The sequence below is a fragment of the Heloderma suspectum genome, chromosome 12 (genome assembly GCF_057233095.1).
Source record: "Heloderma suspectum isolate Gila_16-S chromosome 12, 16-S_ref, whole genome shotgun sequence".
Lineage (NCBI taxonomy): Eukaryota > Metazoa > Chordata > Lepidosauria > Squamata > Helodermatidae > Heloderma > Heloderma suspectum.
Genome location: NC_139469.1, coordinates 20,797,996 through 20,821,769, shown reverse-complemented (window position 1 = coordinate 20,821,769; position 23,774 = coordinate 20,797,996). Strand labels below are relative to the sequence as shown.

Below are 23,774 nucleotides of genomic sequence, written 5' to 3'. Positions count from 1 at the left end.
CTTGACTTCTATTTCAAGTTGAAAATTGCACTCAGATATTTCACAGTCAGGGAGGGACCAACTGAAAGCCAACTTCAGAAAATGGCGGTGCGCAGAGTTTGTGTTGGATTGTTCTGTAAGTTGCTGGGCAACATACTGGATCTTCCAGGGCAGTTTCATAGTCTGAATCTAGCAGTAATGGTTAAAGAAAATAATGTATTAACACAACATGTAAATAATGCATGTAAACTTTTTGATACCATTAATATTCACAAAATATAATTGAAATTAAGGGCCAGGCTCTTACTATGAAGAGTTTGAAAGTCAAGGGTAACATTTAAGGCTTCCAGTCTGATTCAACTTTCCATGGGGTGCATGTTGATAAATTGTTTTTTTCTTCTTATTTATCTATTTATTTAAATCTGTATCCCTCCTTTCTGCCAAAACAGGTGATCAACAATAATAAAATACAGATTAAAAAGAAAATTTTAACTAAAACGTAAGAAAAGATCCATTAAAACACAGTTAAAAAAAAAATAAAAGAAATTGCACTCATAGAATCATAGAATCATAGAATAGTAGGGTTGGAAGGGGCCTACAAGGCCATCGAGTCCAACCCCCTGCTCAATGCAGGAATCCAAGTCAGAGCATCCCTGACAAATGGCTGTCCAGCCTCGTCTTAAAGGCCTCCAGTGTGGGAGAGCCCACCACCTCCCCAGGTAATTGGTTCCATTGCCGTATTGCTCTGACACTCAGGAAGTTTTTCCTGATGTTCAGCCGGAATCTGGCTTCCTGTAACTTGAGCCCATTATTCCGTGTCCTGCACTCTGGGATGATCAAGAAGAGATCCTGGCCTTCTTCTCTGTGACAACCTTTCAAGTACTTGAAGAGTGCTATCATATCTCCCCTCAGTCTTCTCTTCTCAAGGCTAAACATGCCCAGTTCTTTCAGTCTCTCTTCATAGGGCTTTGTTTCCAGTCCCCTGATCATCTTTGTTGCCCTCCTTTGAACCCTCTCCAGCTTGTCTGCATCCTTCTTAAAGTGTGGTGCCCAGAACTGGACACAGTACTCCAGATGAGGCCTAACCAGTGCTGAGTAGAGTGGAACTAGTACTTCCCGGGATTTGGAAGCGATGCTTCTATTAATGCAGCCCAAAATAGCATTTGCCTTTTTTGCAGCCACATCACATTGTTGGCTCATATTCAGCTTGTGATCGACGACAATTCCAAGATCCTTCTTGCTCGTAGTGTGGTTGAGCCACGTATCCCCCATCTTGTAACTGTGCATTTGGTTTCTTTTTCCTAGGTGCAGAACTTGGCATTTGTCCCTATTAAATGCCATTCTGTTGTTTTCTGCCCAGCACTCCAGTCTATCCAGATCACTTTGAATTTTGTTTCTGTCTTCCAAAGTATTAGCTATCCCGCCCAATTTGGTGTCATCTGCAGATTTGATCAGCATTCCCTGCACCTCCTCCTCCAAGTCATTAATAAAAATGTTGAAGAGCACTGGGCCCAGGACTGAGCCCTGCGGTACCCCACTTGTTACCTCTCCCCAGCTTGAGAAGGTCCCATTGATAAGCACTCTTTGAGTCCGATTCTGTAGCCAACTGTGGATCCACATGATCGTTGTTTCATCTAGCCCACTTCGAGCAAGTTTGCTCATCAGGATATCATGGGGCACTTTGTCGAAAGCTTTGCTGAAGTCGAGGTATATGATGTCTACAGCATTCCCACGGTCTACAAGGGAGGTGACTTGATCAAAAAATGAGATCAACCAATTAAAAACGCCTTCAGAAAGAGTAATGAATTGCAGTTAAATACATTTCGTGATTTAGGGTGCAATCCTTTGTTGATAGTTGGTAGCCTCTGAAGTTGGAAGCTGCCGAGTATCCTAATGCCGGAGCATTAAAATACTTGGCTCTGTTCTCTAACCGCCCTGCATTTTGTCTAGACAGGCAATTTCACCCATCTAGCCGCAGCGCTTTGGAGCAGGGGGAACAGAGGCTAGGGTGAGCATAGTAAACTACGTAAGGCAGCTTCCCTGGTCTCCGCCCCTTTTCCCCATTTCCGAGTTCAGGTTTCTGAGTGCAGAGAGATAGCCAATGCAGTTTTCTCCATGCCAGCTATGAGGGGGTGGGGGCGGGGGCGGGGAGCATGGTTTACTGGCTCCAAGGTCGGGGACCTGTCTCCAACCTCGATGCTTGTAAATCAGACAATCCTATGGCCCCCCAGACACTGTCTAGGGACCATAGGATTGCTCCCTTAATTTTTTTAAATTAAAATTATTTTAAATGTAATTTAAGCAGTTAGGGGTGAAATCCTCTGGTCCTGGGAGAGTGTCCCAGGGATCATAGGGATTTTTGGAGTCTCCCCCTCTTGAGCCCATAGACACTGCTATGACCTTGGGAGGGTGACTGTGTTTCTCTGGAAAGAACTGCACGCCTGCTTCCTGATGTTGCAAATACAAGTTGCAGAGAGGAAAAAGGAAGCATTTTGCTGGGAGGGGAGGGACCAGGATACACAGTAACATGTGGCCTCTCCAGGCCTGGTCCTATCCCAGCAGTGCAACCTCTCTAGACAGGCTCAGAAGTCCATCTAGAGAAAACAACAACAACAAGGAGGACAGAGGTAAAAATCACCACCAGCCCGCCTTCTGCTCTGCCCACAAAGCATAGGATATTCAGAGTGCTCCAACATTGGAGCACTTCTTCAAAGGGCATAGGATTGTACCTAATATGCTTGTAGCTGGTAAGTTGGTGAGAATGTTATTTCCAGCAATCCTAGTGCTTTGATCCTAGAGAAAACTGGCAGCAGGAGAGGCTGGAGAAATCAGACCTTGAGTGTGGAGGAAAACACTACCCACCAGACACTTGCCCCATCCCTCCTGCCTCAACAAAATGCTCTCAGCCCTGTAGTGTGAGTTCACTTTATCTGGTATGCTGTTTCCAGCGGCTTTCTCTGATATGTTTGGATACTTTCAGTAGCAAAGGGAAGGCACAAACGTTTAAAGGAAAAATATTGTTTTATTCCACAGGCTGCTATTGAAACATGAATGTATCTGGATTTGTCTTTAAATAATGGAAAGTTTGTTTTCATTTGTTGTCTTCAGAATTTCAGGAGAATTTCACTGCTCTGACCCGCATTGGGAATTCGTGTGTGCTATAAATTGTCTTAGAACAGCCGATGCCTAATTTGGAAAATGTTTGGGTGGTAGTTTCTCATTTTGTATCCTTTCCTTTATTCGCAGTATCCTACATTGCCATCATCAGTACCTGAATTTTTGAAGCCATCTGTCACAGATCAGCACACTACACGCCCTACAACTGCTGCTGCTCTTACCACAAATACCGTGGCTGCAGTGAAACACTGCAGTGGGCCAACACTAATAAAGGTAGGGAAGAACAAAAGCATTGGATGTGTTTGGTTTATGGATATTGCTTTACCTAACAAAAAGGACATCTTCTGAAACAGTCATTTGAAAAATAAAATTGCATGGGTAAGGAAAACTTTTTATTAGCTTAATTGCCACGTAAGCCATCATAAAGAGGATTAATCATGGTCATATTGCTATTGGCTAATATCTTCATTTTCAGCCCACATTCTTGCCACAATATAGTTCTGGTATGTTAAAAAGAAGGGATTTATTAAGGAAAATAAGCAATAATTGTATAAAAATATTTAGTACATTTACAGCTTTCACCAAATAGTAATTTCCAAATTATCCAGAGTTGTTTGCATTTTGACTTGGTCCAAGAAGGAATATTGGTAAATGTGTTGTCCCCAAACGTGCATTTGCTGAGATGATGATGGAGTGAGGAGGACACTTGCAGTAGATGTTCAGCATCTTCCTAAAACAAATATCTTGCACCTTAGTTATTAGTATTCTTGTAGAATTTATATTTTTCAGACTATAACTAAGATTTATTTATACTGCACATTGGATTAGTGGCCTTGAAAGGAATGCAGGAAAAGACATCCCCCAGCCAGTTCTATAAAATCGTTTTATAAGACACTTCCCTGAGTTAAGTAGACACAATGGTGATGTCACTTATAAGCCATGCCAGCTTTTGCTGCAGTAGTTAGATTTTAAAGACTACCAAATAACACCTAAAGCTCTTAAGACAACAGTTTTCAAACTTGTGCGGCAGCTTTTCCTAAGAAGGGACAGATAGTTCTTGGGGAGGAGGGATGTTGATCTGCCAATACTCCTGCCCCAACAGATGCCAGGAAATGCTGTCTCTGTATCATATTTCTTTCAACAGGATTATTGCTCACCAGCAGCACAATGCTGAGGAAGCCACAGACTGGGGTCATCTTAATTTCCCATTCTTTTGAGAGATAGTTCAGCAAAATAGTTAACAGCAGGTGTTAAGCAAACTGAGCCTGTTATGGTGATCTGTAAAATGCTACCAATCTATACCTATAGATATTAAGTACAATCCAGAACTCTGCATGGTTCTGAGATGCACATGGAATTCCATGCAGGAAATGTGCTGCATGTGTATTAAGGGAATCCCCATTTTCCCCCTCCTTGGGAAGCTGGAAGCAAACATTCATATGTACGTACAGGTATATAGTTTCAGTGTTGTCTCCAAAAGGAAGTTAGATAGGGGACTTCTGGACTTTTGCCATAAATAGGAGGCTGGGGTTTTGATTAGGCTCTTGCACATAAAACCTGTCATATAGTTGTTTTGACTTCTTAACTGAAGTTAAATCAGCTCATTGCAGTGGTTGTGAGGAATTAGCCTTAAAAATTAAGTTCCTGTAACTGCAGTAATGGGCTATGAATTGCATTTTTGGTTATGGCATGAAGTCCAACATAAAAATTATTGACCATTACATTGGAAATGAATGATTATCTGTTCTGAGGGTATGCATTATTATAGACTGGTAAGATGACAGTCTGCACATTCAAATTATTAGAAAAAAATTTGTCATGTTTGAAACATCCCTTTGGATGCTCATTAAAATCTGTCCAAGGTAATGCCTGTCTGTAAAGCATCAATTCTCTCACAGTAGACACAGAATGTGGCATTGGTATCTAAATAGGAATAGCGTGATAAGACAAACACAACTTGTCAAAACCTGAGTGGCTATTACAAGCCCTTAAATACTTTTTCCTGACCAATTTTGTCTTTCTCTATAAGTTCTCTGAATTAGATAGACAATCTTTAGTCAAGTTACAACTCAGCTTAACATTGATTGTGCCGTTTCCCTTCTTGATTTATTTGGTAGAAAGAAATGAATGGTGTTGTGATATGTGCAAGTTAATTTCTGAACATTTTGGGCAGATTACATAAAGCTTTCGCAGAATGGGGGTTTTCCTGCTAGGGCAGGAGCATAAGAAATAATTGTAAATCTGTTTTGGGGACGCAAATGGTTTCTTAAAAATTCTGTGTTCCCCCCTTCTCTTTCCAACATTTGAGACTTTCAGAACATCTATGGCATAACAGAAGTGATGTTGTTTAGGAACTGAGCTAATATGACTCTTCACCACATTTCATATAGATACGTTGAAAGTCAAAGAAATATACCAGTATAAAATAGTTTAAAAAGTTTATATGCTCAATGATAATTGCCCTGATCCAACAAGAGAGATGAGCAGCCTTTTGTGCATATCCATTGGAGATGCAAGTACATCTGGATACATATTTCCATTTTGATGCTCAACTGGGCCTCATAACTGCATCTTTTCATGTGCATGGGGAAACAGCTGTCCATCTGGGGCCGTGAGCCATACCAGTTGCCAGAGATGATTGCTGGCTTGGGGATAGACAGTGTCATTTGCCAACATAGAATACTGCTATTACTAGTACTGAGAGAAGTAATGTGTGTGTGTGGGCGCATTTTAATGCTTCACCTCACTGATGTGCCATTTGGAAAGTTAGTTGTTTTGTTTTAGTGCTGCCTTGGGAGGGCTTCTGCCCTGAAAGGCAGCCAAGAAATGTTTTAAATAAATAAATAATGGGAAGCCATGATTTCCCATTATGTGCACCAGCTGCAGCAGCCCTTCAGCTCAAGCGGCTTCCCTTCACCAATCCACCTCTTTCACGTGCAAGAGGAAAACATCAAAACCTTCTGCTTTTGATTTTAAAATACCCTGAAGGTTCTTTGTTTATGTCTGAACTCAGGGAATCCTCATTAAGTTGGTGAACAAGCCAGGATCTGAAACCACGGTATGATCCTGGCTTGTTTGAACTAACCAAACTAACCTGATTTCTGTCATAATGGGGAACTGTAGTTAATTTCAAATGCAACACGGAAGCTTGCAATCTTCTTCTTGAATGCAAAAGAGGAGGTTCCTTAACTATCCGGGTCCCAGTCCTTTTAGTGATTTAAAGGTCAATACTGACACTTTGAGCAGCAACTCAGACTGAAAGCTGGAGAAGCTATCATAAATGGTATAATATATTATGTGTGGCTAGCACCTGTTAACATGCTGAACAGTTTTCAAAGATAGCCCAACAAAAAGCAAATTACAGTAATTCAAACAGGAAGTTACCAGGGCATGAACAATGGTGGCCAACTCTCTTAAATAAAATATATAACAGTAATACTACTAGTAGTAAAGGTTCTGCTGAATAGGAGTAAGTGGAGTACACAGGTAGGTTTTTTTTTTCTTTGACTAAGAACATGTGGCTGTTGTTACTTGGATTTAAACCATTGCTTTGTATGTTACTTTGGGCAGAGCTTTTCTTTGGAAAGGCAGTCCATCAGTTTCAAAACAACCACAATTTGCAAACAAGATACCATAAGAGCCCCATTGTCAAGTCCCAGAGCGTGTTCATGATAACTAGCTTCTTCTTTTGCATGCTTTATATCCCCTTGTATTGTAGTCAGATTTAATGTGTCTCAAGGCACTTCACAACTTATCTGATTTGAATCCAAAGAACCATACGCAGAAGGAAAATCCCTACTAGTGCTTGTAGCGAACAACAGCTTTGGATGTAGATTCATCTTTGGATCCAACCATAGTTTTTACTTTCTGTCTGTGAATAGCAGCCCCAACCCAAGAACCCAAATGACAAGCCTCGGAGCAAGAAATGCAAAGAACCAAAGCCCAGAGTGAAGAAGCTGAAGTACCATCAGTACATCCCACCTGATCAGAAAGGTGAGAAGAATGAGCCACAGATGGACTCCAACTATGCTCGCTTGCTACAGCAACAGCAGCTTTTTTTGCAACTACAGATCCTGAGCCAGCAGCAGCAACACTACAACTACCAGGCGATTCTTCCTGCACCACTCAAGTATGTGAAGCTTTGCCAATTTTTTTTTTTTCTGAGAGAGAAGGGGGTGGTTTTCAGTAGGGAAAAATCTCAACTGCAATTGCCCACCTTGGTCTTCTGGAAGTTGCAGTGAGTTTGGAGGTGGAGCAGGTTTCTGGACTATGGACGATTTCAATTGTAAGTCAGGCAATTGAGGAAGGCAGGACCTGTCATGCTTCACTGTAGCCCTGAAGATTTGGAAGTAAAAGAAGCCCAATTCAACAAGCAGGGGCTGCAACCCCATATGTTTTTTTAATGCACACTATAAACTGGGTTGATCTGATTAATGAGAGAGATGACATAAAGCCCAGTTGTATGCTCTGCTATACAAGACAAAAATGGATAGGATCAGATGCTTTTGCTTCACCCCCACCACACACACACACCCATTGCAGTAGCTCAGGCCAGTGCAACAGCATTTATCAAAGCTTGCATGAGTCAGATGGGCACATGACGATACGAACCAAAGTTCTATCCATATATACAGGACTAGGAACAGCTCCTCTGCTTGCACCCAGAATGAGTACCAAGTATCAAACTCCATAGTCCAAACAGACTGAAGGCCAAACTAGAAATGGTGTTAATTGTGTGAGTTCAGTACTTGCACTTTTTTGTTGTGTAAATAACAGCCTTGGGACCATGTGACAGGTGAGTTTAACTCTTTCTCTCTCTGCCACACTCCTCATAAAAATGGCCTCTTCCAAGCTGCCATTTGCATTTCAAAGGAAGTTCCTTCCTATTGATGGCAATGGAGGCGTCCCTTGAAAAGCAAATAGCAGCTTGGGAGAGGCAGTTTTTGTGAGGTTTGTGGCAGGGAGAGAAAGGGTTAAAGTCACCACCCGCATGGTCCTGAGTCTGCTTAGGCTTCTCCAGGCACAAAAAAGTGCACCTTAGTTTCATTCCCGCAATTAATGTCTCATTTAGTTTGGGCCAGAATATACCTCCCAGGAATCCTTCTCTGGTGCAAGCACTATTGAAGCAGCAGTCCTTTGCAGGCACCTGTAGGATTGGGCTGCCAGTCCTTACCACCAGAGGTAAAGGGTTACACATTTTCATCTAGTCTACACAGTTGCTCTTGTTAAACATGTATTGTACAAGTACATATTTCACATTGCAAGCCCTACATTGTGGCTGTTGGGCACATTCCTGCTATGGGGCCATTGTGAAAAATCTCAAGAACGGCTGTTTCAGTGGCATTTGTCTGCTCCTCTGATAAACTGGCGGTAGTTATTATCCTGTTAGAGACTGCCAGATTTTCCTTTTCCAGGAAATGCAAAGCCATTTCATACATACCTTTTTGCATGGTGAAATGTGGGGTTGACTGGTTCCACATTGCCGTTTAGCCCATGGGAAACCTGTTGTTGGATATAGTGCACAAAGTGCTTTATAAATTCTTACTTCATTTCAATAAGAGTTCCCTCCCGCATTTTAAATATCAGCCTATACCATGTTTTTTATATTAACATAATAAAATACCTAAAAACCCCAAACAACATGGTTGGTGTGTTTTTAGATTCATTGACTTTGTGTAGAATACATAAAAAGCTTCATATTAAACGGAAAATTACCTAAGATTCAAGGCAATACATATTAAAAGAAAGTAATGTAAGAGAGAAATGTTGCTTTTGAGTTTTAATGTCTTTTTTCCTTGAAGGCCAGTGAGTGACAAACAGGGAAACACTGGGAATGCACCACTGAATGCTTTGAGCAATAGCATATCTTCAGCAGTAGCCAGCACGCCAAGACAGAACAGTAATATTTCCAACAGAAAACCAGGACCTCTGCCTTCTAGCTTGGATGACTTAAAGGTAAAAATAAGTGCTGCACTGACATTTCATAAGTGAACATTTTTTAACCAGAAAGTAGTGCTTTCAGGGAGCCTGAAATGTTCCCTAACCCACCCCACCCCCTTTGCTTACTTTGCTATTTGCAGCCTGTTTACAAACACAGTTGGCTGATGCTTCAGTGCTATCTTCTTCCTGACTATGGTATCCCAGCCAGTCAGGGATCATATAATCAGCATGATCATGTTATGCTGCTACACAGCCAATCAGAACTGGCTGTATGACGATAGCACAAAGCCATTTCAGAGTGAGGGTAATGTTTCCTCCCTTCAAATTTGGTTTGTGACATTGCCATGTAGTCAGTCAGATTTGATAATGTGACAGTGTCACAAACCCCAATTCAGAGTGAAGGCAGGAAGTGTGTCCTCACTCTGACAGTTTCACCCCCACTCACCATCCCCCCCTCAAAGTTGCCACCGTGTGTGTCGGGAGGTCGCCCCTGCTGCCTTCTGAAATCCTCAGGTAGCCAGAATCAACAGGTAGACAATAGGGCTCTTTTCCAAGGCTTTATTTCCATTCAACCTAATGATGCTTACAGGTGCTAATTGCTTGATCCTACGAGTGAGACTTAAGAGAGCTGCCCACTCAGGGGTTCTAACCTTAGGAATCAGTTGATCTCCGTTTGGAGGGGAAGGCGGGAAACCTCTGTACTTATGGGCTAGGAGGAGAGAGTCCACCCCTTTCCTGTGGGGCATCAGGGCGCTGCTGTTGCCGTCACGCCAAGCGGGCTGAGCGCCTCCTCTCAGCGCCCACCGTCTCCCACTTGACACTGCACCGGTGCCTAGCATCCAGAAACTGCTGTTGCACCTCCCTCTCCCTACCAGGGTCACTATCACTCTCAGGAATGTGTACCGGGAGGGGCTCTCCTCCTGGCTGCTCCTCTGAACAGCGCACTGGTTCCTCTCCCGCGGTTTCTATCTCTTCCTCAGAATCAGAACTGCGTTAGGGATCTCTGGGCTTAGATCCAACCCTGACAGTGTGTGTGTGTGTGTGTGTGAGAATACTTTTTGCAGCTTGTGAAAAGTGCCTGCTCCTGGCAATTTCAGCTCAGTCCTAGGATGGTTTCTACATGCACAAATATCAAGAAAAGAACATAAATTGCAGATTTGCAGCAAAGCATAGCTGAACTTTAATTTATATCACTGTGAAGTTTTATGGCAGTTTTCCAAAAGATAGACATTCATATGCTGATCAGTGAGAACAGAAATATAGCCAGGCCTAAACCAAAAGGAAGGCCCTTATAGCCATAGCAGTTGTATCCACGCAGTAGATGGCGTTCGTTCTGCTGAATCTTCCTCCCAGATCTAGTTACTATTCACTGAGATGGAAATCAACCTATGGTAGGGTATAAGAATTTATTAGTAAAATAAAGCAACACTTACTAACTGTGGGCTGGTGGAAAAACTTTTTAGCTGAAGTGATTGTGTTAGTGGAATGACCACTGAGACAACACGTGTTGTCAAACTCATTCCCTTTTGTCCAACCAAAAGAAGCTTCTGGTGTTCAGGAAGGAAGAACGAGCAACTATCATGGCAGAAACACTGAACAGAGTATTTTGAACTTCTAGAACATCTCCATGCAAGTTTTGGCTATCCTGTGTAGGTGATTGGGAAACAATAGTTGCTAGGGGACTATTGAAAGCAGAAACTGTAGTAAACCTAAATTAATTGTACTCATTTATTAACCCCGATAATATTGTCATAGGCCCAAATAAAGCTAGCAACTATCTCCATTGTTCTTGAATCTATCCTTCCTTAATAAATTTTGTATTACACCTTGTCAACAGATTGCATTGGTGTCTACATAGATTTGACTATGTTATGTTTATGGGAAAAAAGATTAAATGGACATAAACCTATTTAAAAACCCAGAGGGAAAAAAACTTTGACCTTGCCTTGCCTTCTGTTGCAGACCTAAGAATGGTTCTGAAACAAGCCTGTTCTGGAGGATAATTGGGGTGGTAGAGAACAGAGCAGAGCATTTATAACTTTTAAATGTGTGGTAATGGCATGCCATAAACCTCATCCACTGTGGGGCAGCAGATGTGCACAATTAGCTTATCAAATGCTGAAGCTGCTGGAAGTCAGTCCAAGTAAGGCCTTTTCTGTGGCTGCCGTTAGCTGATGAAAGCGTGTCTTCTCCAGTTACTAGAAAGAGTATTAATGAAAGAGCATTAATGAAGACGTACTTGTAATTCATGTTAGAGTTTGGTTGACAACAACCTTAGATACTGCTTCTCTGATACTGTGGTTTGCATTGTAAAGGCCTTCCCCTTTTATAAAAGCAAATTCCACATAACGAACAAGCTGAGGGATAGATTATTGATGTAGTGGGTAGATTATTGGACTCAGACTACAGAGGCCTAGGTTCAGTTCCCTGTTTAGTCATGAAGCTCACTTGGGTCAGTTGCTACCTTTCAGCTTGTTATATGTCACAGGGGTGGTTGTGGGGATACATGTAATGGGAGGACACCGACCGTGCTAACTTGAATTCCTTGGAAGAAAAGCCAGATAAAAATGTAGTAAATTATAATTCTGAAAACTGTCTTCAAGTGCTTGCCTATTAATACTTCTGCGCCTGAAGAAGTAGACTGCAGCTGACAAGATCTTATATTTTAAAAGTAATAAAGTGTTAGTTTCTAAGGTGCTATCAGGCTCATTCTTTTCTTCTATTCAGTGTTCATGTAAATAATACTTTTCTTATATTCAGTGTTCATGAAAATAATACTTGCCGTAGCCCTTCTAGTATGGAAGAAGAGAGACCTCTAGTGAACAATGTATTCTGTGTCTTGGAATGGAAGCTAACTAACAGATTTTCAGTTTCTACAAAAGTGGAAAGCATGAAAAACAGGCTTTAATAACCTTTTTTTTTTAATGGCCATGATCCTTGTTAACATTGTCAGTGATGAAACTGCAGAGATTACCTGTGCAAGTTTGAATCAATTCTTCACACTTCCATAGTCAGCTGTGTAAATTAATGCATTCATTTTTTGCTGGATTATGGCCTACATGCCTGACTTCAAATATTAAATTCCTAATGTCAAGGGCTCCTTGACGGCCTCTTTCAGTCTAATCCAGTAGCCAAGTCCAGACACAGACAAAGGGATTCTTTTCAAAGCTTTATTCCTTTTTTACAACTTAACAACTCTACTATTAGCGACTAGCTATGAGCAGCAGAATACCTATGCCCTCAGTTGGAACAGTTGGTCCCCATTTGAAGGAGAATCACTGGCAGACCCTGAACCTATGGGCTAGGGAGAGTCCCTCCCCTTTTCCCTTGGATCCTCTGGACGCAACTGTTGCTTGCGCGCTAACCAGGCACTACGCCTCCTTTCCGCGCCCTCCATTTGGCGCCGCTCCCTGCGTCGGCATCGCATGTCCAGCAAGCCCTCCTCCCGCGCTCTCTCACTCCCAGGACCCCTATCTATGTCAGGAATACCAGTGGGAGGAATCTGTGCCAGCTGTTGGCCCTGGGAAGGATGAGCACACTCCTCTCCCAGGAGCGGCTGCTCCACCTCAGAATCGGAACTACTCGGGGATACTATGGGCTCAGTGTCCACCCTGACACCTAAATTGTTACATTTATACTGATTAAATGCCTGTCTTTTATAACTGTTACACTTGAGGTGACTTCTTGGTTTCAGGAGTTTCAGTGTAACGTTTCAACAATTAAATCAGGGGTTCTCAGTTTTATTTCTTAGTCTTCTACTAAGCAAAATGACATAATTAATACAAAAATGCTTTTATGCACAAGATGCAAATATATAATGTATACCCAATATGTTAGAAAATAAATTCTTCCTTCAAAAAGCAATGTAAATTAAATTGGTTACCCCAATCCAGAGCCCCATAAGTGTCCCAGTATAGGCACAAAGTTTTGCCTGTCAACTGCAATCAGTGGCAGCTCTGCACATGCAGGAGAGGATCGTACAGATATGTACATAGAGGTGATCAAACGCAACAGTGAACTCGAAAAACTTCTGCATGCAGAGACCTCACATATGCATTGTTGTTTCTTGTTTGATAATTTACACTCGTACTCCTCCTTTCTGTTGTTCTCTTTGATGGCTCCCTCTCTCTTCTTCCCCTCTTCTTCCCTTCAAATGTATCTTTAGTCTTGCTCTATATCTGTCTTTTTTTCTTCCTCTGTATGCTTCGCTTTGGAACTTTCACTCTGCAGGTACCAGTCTACCATTTAAACCTAAGATTGCTCTCTCGATTCCGTGCCTGTGTCTCTTTTCCCTTGCAGCTCCATATCACTGGACTACTCTTCTGCTTGACATCCAACTGTTTTCCTCTGTTTTTACATTCAAGCAATACCTCAAAACAAATCTGTTCACCTTGGCTTTTCCCAACTGACCCACTTTCCCATTTACTTTACATTCCTCCCTAATATGTCTAATTTTATGCATTTTATTGATGATGATGATGATGATGATGATGATAAGAGCTCCTGTGTGCAGAATGAGCCATCTGGTTCAGAGTTGTCTAGATAACTTGTTGTCCTCTTTTCCACTATTGCTGACTGTTTGACTTGTTGTTTTTAAATCTCAGGTAGCTGAACTGAAAATGGAACTAAAGCTAAGAGGACTGCCAGTGTCTGGAACTAAAATGGATCTTATTGAGCGTCTGAAACCCTATCAAGATCTTAACTATAATTCTGTCAGCACAAGTAATACACTGGCAGGTACTCCTTCCACTAATGGTACCAGTAATCCTGGGGAAGTGGCTGCAGTATTCCCTGTTGCTACATTACATAAACCGGTAGTTAGTTCAGTTCCCAGCTTTTCTTCAGAAACAACATCTGTTGGAAATGGCAGCAAATCGACACACATGGAATGCATTGGCTCCCCTTTGCCCATTTCCCCAACTCCTTCAGAACAGTCCAGTCTCAGCACCGATGACACCAACATGGCAGATACTTTGACAGAAATTATGACCATGATGTCCCCATCACAGTTCCCCAGTACATCACCTCTGAGGGTGACGACAAATGAAGACAGCCACAGCAGTGGAAGCGTGTCAGGCGTGGAGTTTGATGCAGCAGAAAAGGACCGTAAACTTCAAGAAAAGGAGAAGCAGATTGAAGAGCTCAAACGAAAACTGGAACAAGAGCAGAAACTTGTGGAGGTGCTGAAAATGCAGCTTGAGGTTGAAAAGCGGGGTCATCAGCAACAATCCCAAGCCCCCACTAATCCAGCACTGCCTTTGAATCAGAAACATATCAGTCCTGCTGTCAAAGAGGAAGGCACTTTAGCAGATTGCTCTGATGCAAGACCATCAGTATCTGAAGCCAACTGTTCTTTAGGACAACCAGTGTCAGTGGATGTCCAGAATCTAGTTGCCAAAAAGGCTATTGTTATCAAGCAGGAAGTACCCTTGGCCAAAGCTGAACCACAAAATGTCATATCTCAGTTCTACGTAAGTTCACAGAGACAGCCACAAACTGCTGTTGTTGCCCAGCCTCAAGCTCTACTTACTGCACAAGGAACAGCACAGCTGCTACTACCACTGTCTCTCCAGGGTCCAAATTCAGGCACTTCAGTGCAACTACCTGTGGGCAGTATTCAGGTACAGGTATGGAAGGTTTCTCAATCTTCAGTTATTTGAATCAGCTGATTATAATGTGGGTAACCTGTTCACTGACACTTTGATTGTCAAAGGAAATTTACTTTTTTAGCTTCAGTGACTGTAAAATACTAACTTTATTTCTTAACTACATGGATGGACAACAAAGAAGAAATCTGTAAATAACATCTTGTAGGGACGGAGAGATTTTGCATTCTAGCAATGAAACAGCTGAAATCATAGCTTAGCAGTTCTTTGACAGATATGCAGGCAAGCCTGGGCAGCCCAATTCTAAGGAAACATTTGTATCTATCTATCTATCTATCTATCTATCTATCTATCTATCTATCTATCTATCTATCGAAACAGGTTTCCATTACTGCAACTAAATTAATATCCTAGGTGTAGTAAGTAGGATGAGGCCATGGACCTTAGGTGCAAGTGAAAAGTCTTAAATGCTACTTTCTTTATCTGGATGTAAAATTGTACACGAAGGATTTATGGTGACTGCCATGGCCCTTTGGATCTTATGTAAGGTAGCAGCAAAGGCCATGCTTGCTGCTAGGGTCAGGCCCCGTTACCATTGCAGGGGGTGTTGTGACTTTGCGGCTTCAATACACAGAATTAGTGGCTCACAGAATTAGAGCACAATCCTATGCATGTTTAGACAGAGAAAAGGCCTACATGTCCCAGCATTCCCAAGCCATGCTGGCTTGGGAATGCTGGGACTTGTAGGCCTTTTCTCTGTCTAAACATGCATAGGATTGTGCCCTTAGATTGCTAAATAATAGAACAAACTTTTATTACTATAATTATGATGGTCCTTATAAACGGCCTACCATATAATATGTGGGAAATTCACATGTGAATAAACTAATGAAGGAAATGAGATGTTTCACATGTACAAATTCAAACAATTTCAAAGAAATTACACATTCTTGTAGTGTGGGAAACCGGTGGGGACACAAGCACAACTTTTTGAACTCTCCCAATATATCCTTGCCGGACTGGAGCTGGAACAGATGAATTCAGGTAAGTGATATCATCACTTCAGAAGGATTATTCCAAACAGACTTGGGTTTGCCTAAGCACTCTCCCTCCCACAATTTCTCTGGGGCAGGATTAATGGGCAATATGACATGCGCAGCTTGGGCTGATAGACACTTCTGTCAGGTGTGCATAATAAAAGGTGTGTGCTTTTGGCTGTACTGCTAGTTTCCCTTATTCCTAAAAGGTGCATCTCGGCATATTAAGGGAGAAGCAGTAATGAAGTGGTAGTGCACACTTTGCATACAGAAAGTCCCATGCCTTTCAGAATGAGTTAAAAGGATCTGTGCTAGTCAGGCCGAGAAAGGTCTTAGCAGGAAAGCTGCTGGCAGTCAACATAGACCAATGGTCTGATTCAGTATTAAGTAGCCATATGTTCCCTGTGTCAGGCCAAAATAGATGTGCACAGTTCAATGGGGAATTATATCCCCTACAGTCAAACCTCTGAGGGGGATGTATTGCATATATAAGCAACAAGTGCCATTTGCCTGTGAAAAAGCTCCAAAACTTTTTAGCTCATCCACATTAACAAGATGTCATGTGCAATCACTTGGCATGCAGAAAAGGATAGTGAACTTTCACTTACCAATATTTTTAATATAGTTATCATATAACTAAAATTCTAACATTTCCCCTTTGCGTTCAGCTACCTGGTCAGCAGTGGCAAAGGTCCATTGTGAGATCATAGAAAGTAAGCCAGTGGCAGCCAGAGTAGTCATGACACATCTGCCTGCCTACTCATACCACTACCAGATGACAGGTATAGCTCATGGGCTGTGAACTTGCTAACCCACCACATTCCTTATAGCTATATGCCCAGCTATGTGCCGAAGACTTTAACAATAGAATTTCTAAAAAGGAATTGTGATGGTCCTGGATTTATTAATTTATGTAAGCGATCTGTTTGTGGAGCTGTTGGAAAACAATGGTTCTGAGACTTCTTGATGTTGAAGCAACTATGTTCTGTACCAACTGAAATCAAGCCATTTTCTTCTTCCTTTAGGCTCAATCACAAGCTGGAATTCCAACCATGGCACAAGTATCTGCTTCTTCTAGTTTGGCCCAGAAAGTATCACAGATGCACACTTCAGGGCCCAATCAAAATGCTTCCCCACAGCATCCGCTTGGTCATACCCCACAAAACAGAAAGGTTGGCGAATATATATAAGTACAAATTAATCGAATACTTTAGCTGAAACTATTTAATTTTTTGCTTCATGGCTTGTAAAATCACCCATGTGCTCTAGAAGTATGTTATCTTCTGTAAAGTAGGATATAGCATGGAGTAGGATGCAGAACTTAATACTGCATTTTTCTGTTTTGATGATTAAGTTTAGGTTTGAATTTTTCCATATAAAACTATTAGAATAATTATAACCTTAATGCACTCCAAACGCTTGAATAGATATCACCTTGCAATAGTGAAAGTGGTATACCCCACTGCATTCTTTTGAGTAGGAAAACAATCCTGGTTCATTTTTGCTAATATATCTGCAGTGAGAACTTGTGATCTATGACCTGATTTTGTTTCTTCTGAATATAGCTATGCTAAATTAAATTACATAGCAGTTCATTCTCTGAACCCTCTTTAACATTTTGATACAGAAGACAGTTCTTTATTTCTTTCTCAGTTGGCATTAATTTGTGGTTCATTGGACAGGAATAATTTTTCAGTGAACAACTTTTATTCTATAGGAAATGCAGAAGACCACAAATCTCATGCACTTTACTGGAACGTATTCAGGAGAAGCTCTTGGTATATTGTTACTGCAAAACAACAAGACAAAATCTATGGCTGTAACCCTCTATCTGGCATGAGCAGAGCAGGGTGTGAAGTGACCTCCCATGTATGCTCCCTCCTTGTTCAGTGCTTTGCTGTCATTCTGAACTTGCTGTATCTCAACATGGCCATTCCTCTAAAAGGGTTCTCCATGCCTCACCTTAGGGCATTCAACAGGCCACTCTTTTCCAGGCCCTTGCATGATACCGGGGTCAACTTTGCTTCTAATACTGGGGCCAGCTGTACATGGGAACCTACAGAAGAAGTGGGCAGTTAGATGCCCTAAGGTGAGCCAGGGAGCCAAGTCTGGGTTCAGTCTTACTATCACAACCACTATACACCAGCATGCACACCCAGCAATGTTAAGCACTTTGTAAATAATAATAATAATAATAACAACAACAACAACAATAAAAACAGCAATACATTTTAATGCAGAGCTGGATGCAGCTCTGATCTGGAGAGACCAGATGAGGCAACCCTCATCCATGTTCTTGAAAATTTCAGGCTGCACGACTGCAGCACATACCATGTGAGGTTGCCCTTGAAGACTGCTCATAAGCTATAGCTGGTGCAGTATATGACTACCCACAATATGAAGTGGGGTAGACTGCTAGGACCATATTAAAATCGTATTGCCTGTTCCCTGTTTCCTGTTTATTTCGATCCAGGGGGGTTCATGTGTGCCCCATCTTTGAACACTTTTTGAAGGCTGACTAAAACGTAACTTGTTAAAGAAACCATTTGGACTCTCTCTGGTTCAGTGATATTGGGCACTGGGGCCTTAAAAGTATCTTACATGAGTTTTAAGTAAATGTGTTTGGTTTTTACAGGTATTTCCTCCTACCTCACCAAATACAGTGTTTTCCTATCAGAATCAGTCTGTAACAACGCTACAGCAAGCTTTGTTTAATCAGGCACCAAATGCCACAGTTCACTCAGGGAACCAGATGCCCTTGGTGCAAAATGGGCCCAATGCTCCTCAAAAGGTATATTTTGTTCTCCAAAAACAAAGATGGGCTATGAAAAGATGGTTACATTGTGGCTTTTATAATGTATTTAGGGCACTATGTGTACTCAGAGGCTGCAGCATAGAACCTTCTAGAATTTTGGACAAGCAAGGAGGCACTCCCTCTCCTTGACCTAAACTTTTGATCTCAAGACATCTTCCAGATAGGGTAGGGTCAGAAACCTTTGAATTGTAATGCACTAAGTCAGGGATGGGGAAGCCTTTTTTGCTGGAGGTCTGCATTCCCTTGTGGCTAACCTTTTGGGGGCTACATGCTAGAGGTGGATACCCCTCCTACAAAAAATGGAGGGAGTCAAAGCACACTCTTTTGTAAACACGCAACGCATATGGATTCATAGGCATACAGTACACACACACACATCTCACACATTACACACACACACACACACACTCATTTCCATGCACATAAAACACCCATTCATTCCCTCTGTCTCTTTCTAATGCACAAACACACACCATACCCATACTCACACATAATGCACACACTCATACACATATATTTATACTCATTATACATACACACTCACACATACCATATATACAAAGATGCTGCCACCCTCCACCTTCACAGCAATAAGACTTGGGAAAAGCTTCCCATTGGCTCCAGCAGGAGGCTTTTTAAAAGCCTAATTACAGCATGGGAGGAGGCAATGTGTTAACCCTCCCCTGCTGCAACCCACTGTCCAAATCAACCCCTTCATGCAGCAGTTTGCCTTGAAAAAAACTGCCTACTGGCTCTGATGGAAGGCTTTTTTCAAGTCTAGTTGGATCGGGGATGCAGGCTGAGGAGTGTAGTCTGCAGGCCAGTGCCCTATGGGCTGGAGGTTTCCTGTCCCTGCATTAGGCTACACTTGCTGCTCAGCCATGTGACGGGAAATGGCTCTTTATGTATGGATTTCCTTTCCACTGCATTATTGTGATAACATACAAGACATTATTGTTCTAAAGGGAAAAAAAGAATGTGATATGGATCTCTAGAAATGCCATTCAAGAACGCTTTGTTGACGGTTTGCCATTGTTTCATGCAGCCTACCTCCCCATCTCAATCCCAGCAGTACATTTTACAGCAGACGTTGTTCAGCAATTCAGTAACCAAGACAAAAGACCCCCCACGCTATGAAGAAGCCATCAAACAGACTCGCAGCTTGCAGGCTTCTCAACGAGAGGTAGGATGTACACAGAAATGCAACCACTGACCTGATGTAGCTATTCCTCGCGAAATAATCATGTCCTAGTTTGTGTATTGATCAACAGGAGCAGCTGTCAGGAGGTTAAGGGGGACATGATCCCCTCAGTTTTTCTACCTCAGTTCTGTCTCGCTCAAAATTCTTCCACCTTTATGGATTTCTTGCCACCTTTAGCAGGCTGTGAGTTTCCATACCACCCTATCCTCTGATGGGCTGTCCTCATTGGTTGTCAGCTAGCTGTTCAAATCAATCCAAGATCATATTACTGGCATGTAAAGCCCTGAACTGAATTATATCTCAGCAAGAGGGAAATTTCCTATCCTTCTTTTCTGCATCATGCCTACTGTAATGAATGAAGATTCTCCCTGTACTTTGAGCAGTCGTTTAGTGTGGTGTTCTGGTATATCAGATATGGGAATCTGTGGTCCACCAAGTGTTGTTGAACTATAATTCCCTTCATCCCTGACCATTGGCCATGCTGGCTGGGGCTGATGGGAGTTGGAATCCAAGACGGCCACAGGTTCTTCTCTGTGGTGATATCTGCCAGCTGGGCAATAGTAAATTCTTCTCATGCCTGCCATTGTATAGAACACACCTCCATACCTGACAGAAAATTCTGATTATCTTAATTTCTAGAGGGGTAGCTACTAATTCTCTTTCAGCGCAATTCTATGAATATTTATTCTAACTGAATTCAGTGGGGCTTATTCCCAGATAAATATGTACAGGACTCCAGCCTTAATTGGATTATTCCTTTAAAAACATATCCCAAATCTGCAAAATCCTGCCTGTTTGGCTAGTATACATTTGTACTAATTTAAATATGTACCAGACCTTTGGTTCTTCAGGAGCAAACGGGATCTCCGGTATCCCTATGTTAAGTACAAACATCAGGTGTACTGCAGCCATACAAACACAGTCCCCATTGTGATCCTGACGTAGTGCAGAAAATGAATCATCCTCACACTTTAGGGAAAGGTTTGTGTGATAAAATAAAGAATAATTCTCTGTTACAGATTTCCAGTGCACACAGCCAGCAGATGGATGACCTCTTTGAAATCCTCATTAAGAGTGGAGGTGAGTTAGATTGAAATGGAGTACATGATAGAGGGAGATTCCTATTCCTTTTTCTGTTTAGTCCAGCATCTTAAAGAGAGATTGCTTTGGGCATCATAGGGAGTGAGATACAGAATAAATGGATGCCTTTTACAACTTGTGTTAGTTACTGAGTTCTTCATTATTCAGCAGTGAACAGCAGCTCATTCTCAATGTGATTGTAACTGTGCAGAAAACCTTTCATTGCATCAGATTGGCAAAGTCCTCATCTCTAACCTTTTACTGATGGTTTGTTAATGAGCAGGGGTTTACAATATATTGTATTATGCTCAGGTATCTTTTGTCCTTCGATCATTGCAATAGTCTGTGAACCAAGCTGTTGAAAGTCTCGCAAGGAGTCTTAATGGCTACCTTAGTTGATTCAAGTAACTGATTCACTGAAACAAAAAGATGGCAGACAGTGTGTCAAGGAGTGGCAATGTGACTCGTTTGTGTAGTATAAGTTATACAATATATGTCTATAGTCACACTGACACAGTTGTCCAGATGTCGGCTTGATAACCTCTTTGTATATCAAACTACACAAACCTTAAAAGTAATGTGAATTCAGTGTGTCCAAAACTTAAATACCTTACTAAAATAATGCATCCAAGTGAGCAGAGAAATTTTTTTTGTTTACTCTTTCTGCAATAAAAAAATATCTTACTGATTTATCTGTCATTGCCTTTTATGCAAACAGAGATTTCCATGCCTACCAAGGAAGAACCTTCTTTGATTTCCAAAATGAGACCAGTTACTGCCAACATCACCACAATGCCAGTGAACACAGTGGTGTCTCGTCCACCACCACAAGTCCAAATGGCCCCCCCTCTCTCCTTAGAACCAACAAGCAATTTCTCTTTATGTTCGGAGAACCAACTAGAAGCCTTCTTAGAAGGAACTCTACCTTCAGGGAACGGAATGCCTCAGCTGCCGAGCAATAGCGAGGACAGAGAGCCTTTCTCTCTCATTGAGGACCTTCCAAATGACCTCCTTAATCACTCTGGCATACTAGATCACTCGCAATCACCTATGGAAACATCTGATTCCCAATTCATTACTTCTAATCCTTGTTTATCTCTTGACCTTCCGGACACAAATTTAGACAACATGGAGTGGTTAGACATTACCATGCCAAACACGTCATCAGGATTAACTCCTCTCAACTCAATTACTCCAAGTATGTTTTCAGCAGATTTTCTTGATACACAGGATCTACACTGGGAGATTAACTGAGAAGGCAAAGCCTACTTGACCATGGTTTCTAAAGATCCATTTACAGCATAGGTCCATTGTTTCACTATCCTTGTTTCCAGGATTATTTTTAAAATGATCTTTAGGGATGATTTTTTTTTAATCATAGGTCGTAAAAACAAAAAATGATTTACTATGTTCCACTAAGATAAAAGCATAAGAAGATGGTTTTGTAACCCTATGAAAAGTTATCACTGGCAAGCATTTAAAGGGGAGGGAATAGAAATTGGATCTTAGTTCATTGTAAAGAGGAAAACAAAATGTATTTGAGCAAAGACATAATATCACTGCACTTGACTGTAGACAGCCTGAGTCAAGCTTAAGCTGCATTGTGAAAGCTCTGGCTGAGTCAAAAAAAACCCTGAGGGGATTGTATAAAATGGTTGAAGTTGACTATATTTGGATTTGTTCATGACTATAAAAGGTCTCTTTCTCCCCCTGTTCTCTCTGTTTAAAAGTTTGAGCTAATACTTAATTTTAAGGCTGCAACATTTAGTTATTGAATCAGTTAGATGACTTGACAAAAACGTGATAGACTAAAAAATTTGGCATCAGATTTTTAAAAATTAGGTTTTAATACAAGTACTTACTAAAGCTTTAGATAGAAAGCACCATCTTGGGGATGCCTCTTCCTCCTGTGTGTGAGAAAGGGTAATGCCTCTTCTGAGAGGTTGCCTGCTGCAACGTAAATGTGCATCATCTCAAAACAAGGGAAGTGTACTTTTTTCCTTAGCAACTGTTGTTTTTTCTCATAGGCAGACTTATGCAGAGTTAATCAATTAATTGATTAAGTAATCAACTAAAACTTACGAGTAGTCAACTGAGATTTCTTTAATCAGGACTCAGCCCTGTTTAATTTGCATCCAGAGGAAATAGGAAGTGCAGTGGTGCATATAGAAAAAAAATGTAATAGGTCACATGTTTTGGAAACATCAATTATTATCTATATGGTGACAATAGGTATTTTCAAACAGTTATTTGCTTGCTTACAATCAGTTTTACTACTGTTCCTAAGTTTTCATTTGGATCCAAAAGTGCCCTTCCACATGCAGAAAGCATTTTCCTTTTGCAGAAGGGGCGACTTTATACTTCGTGCTATAACATTTCATGAGAAAAGAGAAATTAAACACAGATAAGTTTTTCTGCTTACTATAGCACCGTGTTTATGGAGCAGTGCTCATGGCTGATTTGCTTTAGCTCACAGTTCTTTGAGTCCAGCTCATAGACACTAAATTAATGTTAAAACTTTTAAAATTAACAGAAAAATCCATGTCCCCAGATCCAAATTCAGAATTAGAAATTTCTTTTAAGTGAGGTCTGAAACTTAAAATTTAAGAATACTGTGAATGATAAAGCTACAACACCAATGTTCAACTCCAAGGGTAAAATCCAGCGGGCCCTTACACCTCCGCCAATTGCCTTGCACCTCACCAATTCCCGTCTGCAAGTGGGACCCACTGCTTGCGGAAGGAAGATGTAGTGCATCCAGGGCAACTGGAAACAAGCACAAACACTCATTTCTGGAATGGGGCAGGTTGGTGGAGCTCACAGAAGGGAACTCTGCTGAGCTGTCCCAATCAAGAAATGAGCGTTTCCGCTTGTTTCAGGGCTTCCTGTGGGAAGTACTAAATCATGTTGCACAAGTGGTGGGTCCCACTTGCACAGCAGAATCGGTGGGGTGCAAGGGAATTGGCAGAGTCATAAGCACCCCTTTGGATTCTGCCCCA

General features: G+C 41.6%; 1 protein-coding gene across 3 annotated transcripts in view; it reads left to right on the top strand.

Annotated features, from left to right (window-relative positions):
* Nucleotides 1-23,297, top strand: part of MRTFB (myocardin related transcription factor B) — a 139,954-nt gene extending 116,657 nt beyond the window's left edge. For all 3 annotated transcript variants that reach the window (XM_084818661.1, XM_084818660.1, XM_084818662.1), the window contains 9 exons: nt 3,226-3,369; nt 6,978-7,225; nt 8,898-9,051; nt 13,641-14,663; nt 16,705-16,851; nt 18,315-18,470; nt 19,540-19,677; nt 20,715-20,775; nt 21,494-23,297. In XM_084818661.1, the coding sequence (XP_084674787.1) occupies nt 3,226-3,369; nt 6,978-7,225; nt 8,898-9,051; nt 13,641-14,663; nt 16,705-16,851; nt 18,315-18,470; nt 19,540-19,677; nt 20,715-20,775; nt 21,494-22,029 (2,607 nt within the window). In that variant the 3' untranslated portion in view covers nt 22,030-23,297. The remainder of the gene's footprint in view (nt 1-3,225; nt 3,370-6,977; nt 7,226-8,897; nt 9,052-13,640; nt 14,664-16,704; nt 16,852-18,314; nt 18,471-19,539; nt 19,678-20,714; nt 20,776-21,493) is intronic.
* Nucleotides 23,298-23,774: the final 477 nt, after the last annotated feature.